The 9,843-nt window shown below is 47.6% G+C and overlaps 1 protein-coding gene across 1 annotated transcript in view; it reads left to right on the top strand.

The window, feature by feature from the left end:
* LOC108801675 (zinc finger protein 239-like) overlaps nucleotides 1-8,208 on the top strand; it is a 17,847-nt gene extending 9,639 nt beyond the window's left edge. Inside the window, exons 2-4 of the mRNA XM_018573578.1 lie at nucleotides 2,731-2,821; nucleotides 4,451-4,551; nucleotides 7,241-8,208. Of these exons, the coding sequence (XP_018429080.1) occupies nucleotides 2,760-2,821; nucleotides 4,451-4,551; nucleotides 7,241-8,208 (1,131 nt within the window). The 5' untranslated portion in view covers nucleotides 2,731-2,759. The remainder of the gene's footprint in view (nucleotides 1-2,730; nucleotides 2,822-4,450; nucleotides 4,552-7,240) is intronic.
* The last annotated feature ends 1,635 nt before the right edge of the window (nucleotides 8,209-9,843 follow it).

Raw genomic sequence — 9,843 nt, 5'->3', positions numbered from 1 at the left:
GGGGGGGGTTGCTTCCTAAAGAGAACCTGTCACTTCGCCCCCTTTATACAGACCATGTCAGGTCTCTAAATAAATAAAACTGGAAGAAGAGGGATTATGTTCACTTTTCCATAGCCCCGTGTCTCCTAGCTTTCCAGCCTCCGTTCCAGCCTCCATCAGACTCTTCGGCATCCAAAACTTCCAGGTAGGTTGAATGCCAGTTGAAGGCTGTGGTTTCGGTTTCCCCATTCCAACCCTTACATCACTACAAGGTACAGAAGTGACATTAGATTCCGGGGAAGGAACCACAGCACGCACAGGGGACACCTGCACCTGACAGTCCCGGAAGTGTCAAATGTGGAAGGATGCTGCAACAGGAAGGAGGCATGGGCAGCCAGAGAGACGTCTATAACCAAGTGTGGGCACAGGGCCTAATTTCCCACATGGCCAACCAAGGCCCGGCCTCGGGGGCAGCAGGGAGTAGAGGGGCAGCAGGGGTATGGAATTCCTATCTCCAGATGCCTGGTACATGCAGTTCCGGGCACCGGGCAGGTAGTTGTTTTCTACATTTAGCCCTGCTCTGGGCAGGCAGAGCTAAATGTATAGCGGGGGAGCCACTGCTTGTTTTGTACAAGTGATCCCGGCGATGTCACTGAGATGAGATCACTTGTATGCAGCCTGCAGGTCTGCCATTCTCCATGGGGTGGTTGTCAGGTAGGGGGGTGCATTGAGAAACATGGCCTTGGGGCAGCAGAGAGAGTAAATCCGGCCCTGGGTGAGCAACCAAGCGTTATGGAACAACAAGCCCCATGAGACACTGCAAGACTCTGAAAGCCACAGGCCTGACTCCCAGAGACACGATGGGTGATGTAGTTTCACCACAGCTGAGGTCTCTTATCCTTGTACGATCCCTCTTCTTTCAGGGGAATGCCGGTTACACACCTGACAAGGATTCTTTTACCACATACTTAAAGGAGAACTATGAGGGGGGAGGGGCTTTTCACTCACCTCATAGTTCTAGCCGACCTGTGACAATGAGACTGTCACAGGTCGGCTCAGTAGATCGGGAGGTGAGTGAACACATACCGGCATTCGCTCACCTCTCAATCCTGTCACGGCTCTCTGCCGTGACAGGGGAGGGACTGGATTCCCCCCTCCCCGCTCCGTTCCTCCAGCGCTGACTGGCGGAACGCACGGGGAGGGGGCGGGTACAGCTGGCTCTGCCTCTAGATAGGCAGAGCCAGCTGTCACTCACGCAGCTGGGCGGATCCGCTTCAGCTGCGGCGTCTCAGTATACCGCGAGCAGCAGCTCGCTATATACTGAGCTTAGGGTGACGGGAGGACGCTAGTTTGTGTCCTCCCGTTACCCTAAGGAGAACTATGGGGAAAAACACTGACCCTATAGTTCTCCTTTAACTAAGTGGAAATGTATGTTTTTGATAAAAGCGTGAACTGGAATTCCCCTCCAAATAGTAAGTTTTCCTGCTCAGTGAGTGGATGATGATTGAAGCCAACATCTCACCCAACCTTGTCCTGCTTCTATCAATGGCGGACCCAGTACACAGTGTTCAGATACAACATGGCTTATGGGATTGGGGTACCTTCCTCCAATGATGCTGATTGTAGGAAGTACCCATTACCATATGTACAATGTATCTTTATATATTCTAGAATTGTTGTACCTTCTTCCAATGATAGTAGGATTGGAGGTGCCTGCGGTATATTTTGTATTGGAGCTGACAGTAGGAAATATCCATTATTATATACTGTATACAATGTATCTTTATATATTCTACAATTGTCGTACGTTCCTCCAGTAATGCTGATAGTAGGAATTAGGGATGTCCCGATACCACTTTTTTCATACCAAGACCAAATACAAGTACTGCCCCTCATGTACTTGCCGATACCAATTACTGATACTTTTTCTTAAAGGGACATGTGACATTTTTTTCTAAAACAACACAGACTGATGATTTTAGGGCAATTTCTCACCAGGGCTAAATACAGATGTCACCAGAATTGAATACATGTCCCCACAGCAGAACACATGTCCCCAAGGCAGAAAAGTATTCTGCTTTGGGGACATGTATTCTGAAAATACATGTCAACAAAGCAAGATACATGATACCAAAGCAGAACACATGTCCCCATAGCAGAATTCCTCTCACCAGGATGTGTGTCGATCTCGCCCGGGTGACGTGGACATCTGCAGTGGCTCTGCGGGCACTCCACCTCACCGGCAAAGTCGGGACCCTGCCTCCCCCATGTCCAGTCCGTCCGACTATCTGGGCTGCTGGGCACCCTCACCTTCGTTCATCTCCCGGCCCAGTCCTCCCCGTCAGTGTGCAACGGGAACCCCAGCTTCTAGCCCTTGGGCAATAGTTCCGCCCCGGGGCTGTCCATGCCTGTGCCGGGAAGGAGGAGGAGGAGAAAGAGAACCGGACAGGCACTGCCATGGACAGCTATCTACAAGTCCCCAGCAGGCTGCCGAGGTCCCCACAAGCGCGGGATAGCCACTGATGTTTGAACATTTCAAGGGCCGGTATCAGCCTTAAGAATCGGGGCATTTTCTCGAGTACAAGTACTCGTGAAAATGTATGGTATCGGCCCCGATACAAGTATCGATATAGGGACATCCCTAGTAGGAGTTGTCCATATATACAATGTATCTTTATATATTCTAGACTTGTTGTACTTTCCTCCAATGATTCTGATAGCAGTGTTCAATAACTGGCCGTCTCCTTTCAGCAGGATTTCCATCTATGACTCGGTGAAGGATGGCGGGGGTGTCGCACTGTACCATCCTGGACGAGAGTTCATCAGACTCCGACGTCTGCTGGTAAGAATGTCTTATAGGAAGCTGAAAGAAAGAAAACCATTGGAAGGAACAAAGCACAGCAGAAGTATAATCATACCTATAGGAACTCTATACAATGGCCAATAACATCTGACAGAGATATCCATGAACTCGGAAATCATATGCAGAGTCAAAACCTTTTAAGGGATTTACAGATCAAACCCACACCAAAATCCGAGCCCCGGGAAGATATGTAACAGTAATATCCCATTTACTGACAAGTCTGGAAGGAAGGAGGGCAGAATCTTAGTGGTGCGGGCTGAACACATACTGTATATATGACAGTCCTTGTCAGGCAGGCTTACTACGATCCAGTGGTGGACTTAGTCTCCAAAGGGTCCAATGCATGAAAAATGTGTGGGCCTCCCCATCCAAATCCATCATAGAGATAGATAGATAGATAGATAGATAGATAGATAGACAGACAGACAGACAGACAGACAGACAGACAGACAGACAGACAGACAGACAGACAGAGTACCCTTTGTAGTTCCTGAACTCTCTCTTGGTTCATAACATTGGGATCAGACAGCCCACCCTCACTTTCATCCCATTCCAAATGGTGGAGAAGCATTCTGTGTGTCCCGATCTTGGCCAGGCAGGACGTGAAGGAGTTGCTCTTGGCCGGACACCACTTGGATATCACAAAGTAGAGCAGTTGGGGCATCAGTTATAATTGCTCCCACTCCTCACACTTCATAGAAGCGATCAGTGTCACAATCAGAGGGTCCTAGCTTCCTCCTCATGTAGTATAAGGGCACCCCAATTATTGGTGGGTCTTTGTGCAGCTGTCCTTTAATTTAACTTCAATTTTAATTGTATTTAAATAAAAATGTTAAAAATACAAACAAAAATCAATACTATAAGTGGAGATAAGACAAGGGGTGATATCAGGAGGAGTCCTATCCTTTCCCTATCCTGCGTGAGGTCCCACCGACAACTGGCCATTCAATAGGTCCAATGGAACCAGGACCGGAGATTCTAACCAGTGCTTGCAGATCTTATCACATTTACACACATTCCCTTTTTAAAGAGGTCTTTTCTTCATCTGTACATAAAATTTTACCTTCTCCATCTGCTCCCCAGTCGTAGGTGGTACTCAGGACGTCCATCTCTGTCCATTTTCTGGTGGCAAAGAGTGTTCTAATCAATGCAAAACACACAGACCTATTGTGCCGGAAAACCTACAAACATGTCTTCATGTCTATACACGGAAAATATCAATCTCAGAAATTCCACTTGGCTTCTCCATTTTCCTTCTTCAATGCCCGAAAATCTCCTAAACACGTGAATCCAATTCCCACTTTTAGATCCGTACCTATTAAAGGTTGCAAAGTCTTAGAAACCAATTGTATAGAGCAATGTGGGTGTCCTGTCCTGTATGCTCTGTGTACTGCCAATGACTGTATTAGTTGTTGTGACAATGATAGCAAGACATTAATCTACCTTACTATTGGATGGCCCTGTCTTCCACCCCACCCACCTGTACTATAAAGGGACCCCAAATCTCAGAGGGCCCTTGTTCAACTGCACAGTCTGAACGAATGGTATGGCTGCTCCTGCCTATCAACATGCCAATGGTGATCTTTTATGTATTTATCTTTTTTTAAGGTTGGGCCCAGCAGATTTGCAGCACCTGTCTGAGATCAAATCAGAAGACATCTGGGATGTGTATTCCCCAACAAACAGTTTTAACAGAAAGTTAAGTACAGGTAAGTTAATCTTCTTGCTCCGTATTTAGGTGGTAAAAATAAGGACTTTTGCTGATGTACCAGTGGGAGGTGCAGTACAGCTTTCCGGCTTAAAGTGTAGTGTCTTTCCTGGAGAGATTTCCCATCACTTCCTGTTCCTGTAATCAGCTGCCACTAGGACAGGAAGTGAAAAGTGGGACACAGACAGCAATGAGGGAAACAGTCCCCGCTCTATCCAGTACAACCTCTACATATGCATGGTAACACTACCTAGACGTTTACATTATTAATCCTAAATCCCGCCTCTAGTTCTCATTGGTGGAATAAGATCACACTGCTCTGCAGCCAACCTCTGTTTTTCATTAGAGATCATCCAGACTTTTATCTGAACCCAAGCTGTTCGTAGTTCGCAGAACAAGCAAACAAGTTTAGCCAGTTCATCGGCCCACTGAACCTCCATCTGTGACCAAGCGACCAACGATATCGTGTGGGCTACACAGTGTCATTGGTTGACTGGTAGTTGAGCCACACAGTGTCATTGGTTGACTGGTAGTTGAGCCACACAGTGCCATTGGTTGACTGGTAGTTGAGCCACACAGTGTCATTGGTTGACTGGTAGTTGAGCCACACAGTACCATTGGTTGACTGGTAGTTGAGCCACACAGTGCCATTGGTTGACTGGTAGTTGAGCCACGTAGTGCCATTGGTTGACTGGTAGTTGAGCCAAACAGTGTCATTGGTTGACTGGTAGTTGAGCCAAACAGTGTCATTGGTTGACTGGTAGTTGAGCCACACAGTGCCATTGGTTGACTGGTAGTTGAGCCACACAGTGCCATTGGTTGACTGGTAGTTGAGCCACGTAGTGCCATTGGTTGACTGGTAGTTAAGCCTTACAGTGTCATTGGTTGACTGGTGGTTAAGCCGCACAGTGTCATTGGTTGACTGGTGGTTGAGCCACACATGTCATTGGTTGACTGGTGGTTGAGCCCCACATGTCATTGGTTGACTGGTAGTTAAGCCACACAGTCTCAATAGTTGCTAACATGCTGGTGGTCCTACAGCATCATTAGTTGTTATGGTGCACCTGCTTTCCCTCTTCCTAGAAACCAATGACACTGTGAGGGTTGAATAGTGTCACTGGTTGCCAGGACAGGGGTGGCCCTGGGTTTGGTTTGTGTAGCTGTTCACCAAACCTGCATTTTTTGCTGAGTTTGGAGAACATTCAACTGAACTAAACCCAGGGCCAGTTTAACCCTGGAAAGCCCCACTGCACATCAGCAACATTTTGGATGCCTAGTTTAATGACCATAAGTCATATATTCCACATACAGCAGTCCAAGCCCGGCAGAGCTCTGGTCAAAATCAAATCAAAAGTTTTGGCTGGAGATAGACTTTAGAGTCCACCACCATCCATTTACACTATAAAAGATAGCTTAAAACCCCTTTTTACTCACCTGACACCTCTGTCACGTGACACCCCCCCTCCCCCCCCCATGGTGCCTCTTTAGGGAGTGGAGATTGATGAACCAGTGCTGTAGACTGGACACACCATTGACCAATCGTATTGCCACCTCTATCATGAATTCATTACACTGCTGCAGTCTTCTATAGTCTGAGACGACCCCACTACTTGACAGCCAGTGGGAAGTGTTCACATCGTTCAGGCAGTGATGTGGGTACCTAAAGAAGAACCCTCCCACCCCGCAGTGAGGAAGAGATTGCTTGGGAACTGACGCATCAAGTGACCAAAAATTTAGGTGAGTAAATATGGCTTTTGGTATATTCTGCTCACAATTTTTCTGTCTTGAGATCTACTTTTCAAATGACGAGTTCAATGAGATCTACCAACGAAAAATCACCTTTATGGAAAAAACAAGCACATTAAAATTGTTACTGGGACTACTGCCTCTCTCTCGTCCCGCTCTCCCCTGTATCTCTCTCTCCTCTCTCTCAGCTGTCTCTTCTCTCTCTCTCTCTCTCTCTATTCGCTCTCTCCCCTGTATCTCTCTCTCCTCTCTCTCTCTGCTGTCTCTCTCAGCTGTCTCTTCTCTCTCTCTAATCGCTCTCTCCCCTGTCTCGTTCTCTCTGCTGTCTCTTCTCTCTCTGGTGTCTCTTCTTTCTTTCTCTCTCTCTCTCTCCGCTTTCTCTTATCTCTCTGCTGTCTCCCCCCTCTCTCTCTGCAGTCTCTTCCATCTCTCCTCTGGCTGTCTCTTCTTTCTCTCCCCTGTCTCGTTCTCTCTGCTTTCTCTTCTCTCTCTGCTGTCTCCTCTCTCTCTCTCTGCAGTCTCTTCCCTCTCTCCTCTGGCTGTCTCTTCTCTCTCCTGGCTGTCTTTCCTTACCTGCACTGCAGCAGCTTCCCAGGTCTCCTCTTATGTCCGCTGTCCTGTCCTCCTGCGGTGCTCGTGTGGCTGAATGTGTCCGACGCTACAGACTGGGAGGGACATCCCGCCACCCGCACTGGTGATACTGTGGCCGACGCTACAGATGGTGAGAGGTGTCCCGCCCCTTCCCTTCTGCACCGTCTGACCCATTCAGCCGCACTAGTACCGCGGGAGGGAGCTCTGGTCAGTGAGCCAATTGCGACTGGAGGATTGCGATCGACCTAATGGGCACCCCTGCATTAGAGGAAGGCGGGGTTTAACGTTAGTGGGGGAGGGAGTTCATGGAGATAAGCTTTAATATTCTTATTATGCATCTTTCTATTGAACAGGTGAAGAAGTAACAAAAGTCGAGTTGTATGAAGACATTCACCCCATCAGTTCCCATGGACAAACGCCACAATCAAACCTTAACCATCTACCCTCAGAACGTGGGCGGAGAGCCTATAGACCTCGGACATCTGATAGGACTTCCCCGGAGAAATCCATTGCAAGGGAAAGAAGCACCATAGATTCAGCAGGGAACATCACCTTGATGACCGAGACCATCTACAAATGCAACAAGTGTGACAAGACTTTCTACACCCGCTCGGGCTACCGCAAACACCAGAAGAACCACGCCGAGGATGACAGGAACGTCTGCGGCGAGTGTGGCGAGGCCTTCCCCGACCGGACTAGTTTTAATCTACACAAGGAGGCCCACATGAAGGACAAGCCCTGGGCCTGCACTGTATGCGACAAACGCTTCAGGCTGCAGTCACACCTGACCAAACACGAGAGGACCCACACGGGGCAGAGACCTTATATCTGCAAGGTGTGCGGGAACTCCTTTACTCAAAGCTCCAACCTTGCCACCCATATGAAGACCCACTTTGCCGGACATCCCTACATGGCCAAAGACAGCGGCCAAACCTTTAGTCACGACTCGCAGGTGGTGTCCCATAGGACGGTAACAGCAGGGGAGAAGGTTTTTACTTGTTCGGAATGTGGGCGAGGATTCGCAAGAAGCGCCCATTTGGCTTCCCACCAAAGAATCCACTCGGGAGAGAAGCCTTACTCCTGCTCTCATTGCAAGAAGTCCTTCAGCAGCAGCTCCAACCTCATTTTACACCAGAGAGCTCATACGGGGGACCAGCCCTACGCTTGCGTCATATGCGACCGGAGGTTCAGCAGCAGCTCCAGCTGCGCCAGGCACGAGAAGAGGCATTCTGGCCGAAAGTCCTTCCCGTGTGGAGGTTGCGGCCTAGACTTTAGTAGTTGTGACAGTTATACCAACCACTCCTGTGTTCTCATTAGTTAAAAGTGTTTGTAAGGCCAACACTTCATTTCTAGAGTTTTTAGATAGAGTAGCAAAGGGTTTATTTGTTCATGTCTGTGTCTCGTAGGGGAGATTTACCTTCACTTCCTGTCTTAGAGGTGTAACAGGAAGTGGAATGAAATCTCCTCAATGTGAAAGGAATTCCTCTCTTAGACAATTTCACTGGAAAGAGTTGTCCCCATTGGATTAACTCTCACCTCTTGTTTTGGTGACAGCTCTCAGGGGTGTATTTATACAAAATTCACAGAGCCAATCCTCCTGCGAAACTGCATTTACATACTGTGGAGGCAAATGTGAATGTTATTAGTATAATTTCTTTCCAGGCTGAATGTAATATCGGGAAAGTACTTCATTGTGGCCACTAGATGGAGCTGAAGAGCATAGGAAATACATATTATGGCCACTAGATGGCAGTAAGGAGCATAAGAAATAAGTGATTATATCCTAGGCTCCTCAGCTCCATCTAATGGCCAAAATGCAGTATTTTCCCTGATATTACATTCGACCCGAAAAGAAAATAGACTGAGAACATTTGTTTTTTGCCTTCAGAACGAATGCACATGCGGTTTCATAGGGGGAATTTTGTATGAGTACACCCCTTAAAGTGTATGTACATGCTATTTTTTAATTAAAAAAATGTTTCCTACATTGATGTCTTCATGCTGGTTGCACCACTGTTAGTCTTCCCTGCAGCAATACTACTGATTTTCTAATTGAACAGAAGGCCTTTTCCCTTCTTCCTATTGGTCGGTGACACCAGAGCAGTAATAGGAGCAGCGGTGTCACACAGGGGGGTGCTTGTTCCTGCATCAAACTATAATATTATGTGCCTATGCATGCCTTGCTGGTCCTGCCCTTGAGTGCTCAGCGAGATGCGCCATAGTCCATCCTCCTCTCACTCCTGCCACACATGTGCACCTCAGGTGATATACTTTGCATGCCGGGAACTGTATTTCTATCACCCCTTTCACATGACTATAGGTAACGTGCACCTGCGTCAGGAAGCTTGGGTACAGAGTAATGGAAGTGACAGAAGGGACATGCATGGAGATCTTTTCAATGAATAAAAGAATATGTGATATAAGAGACAAGTGATTGAGCTGTGTGGGGGGTGGGGGGTAAGAAGGGGGGGATATAATACAAGATGATTCATTTTAAATGAAGGGTTTAAGTTCCACTTTAAATTTTGCATTTCCTAACATTTGCTGTCTCTCAGATGGACGGTCAGCGTCATGCATAGAAGGGGTTAATCTGCACAATAGAGCACAGACAGCAATGTAGACTGTACAGGGGGTCCAGCCCTTTATTTCCCCTCATTTCCTGTCCCAGCCATGATATTGTCACCACTGGTAGCTGCTATGGGGCCAGGAGGTGGGTGAGGGCCCCCACTAGGTGCGTGTAAAAAAAAATAACACAGATCCAGTACTGTATCCTTAAAGTGTGTATCCACTTCTGCAACTAAATTGGCAAAGCACCTGTTTTATGTGTCGTGTGTTTCTCATTCACATAGTATAACTTGAAGCTGGACTGCAGACGAATCAAATCCTGACCATTGCAATGAGAGCTCTTGAAGGGTTAACCACTGGTTTTTGTCCCTTGCAGTGGGGCTACCCTGGT

Source organism: Nanorana parkeri, unplaced genomic scaffold (genome assembly GCF_000935625.1).
Source record: "Nanorana parkeri isolate BGI_ZX_2015 unplaced genomic scaffold, ASM93562v1 scaffold2434, whole genome shotgun sequence".
Classification (NCBI taxonomy): Eukaryota; Metazoa; Chordata; class Amphibia; order Anura; family Dicroglossidae; genus Nanorana; species Nanorana parkeri.
The sequence above is the reverse complement of the archived record's forward strand: the minus strand, read 5'-3'. Positions and strand labels throughout refer to the sequence as shown.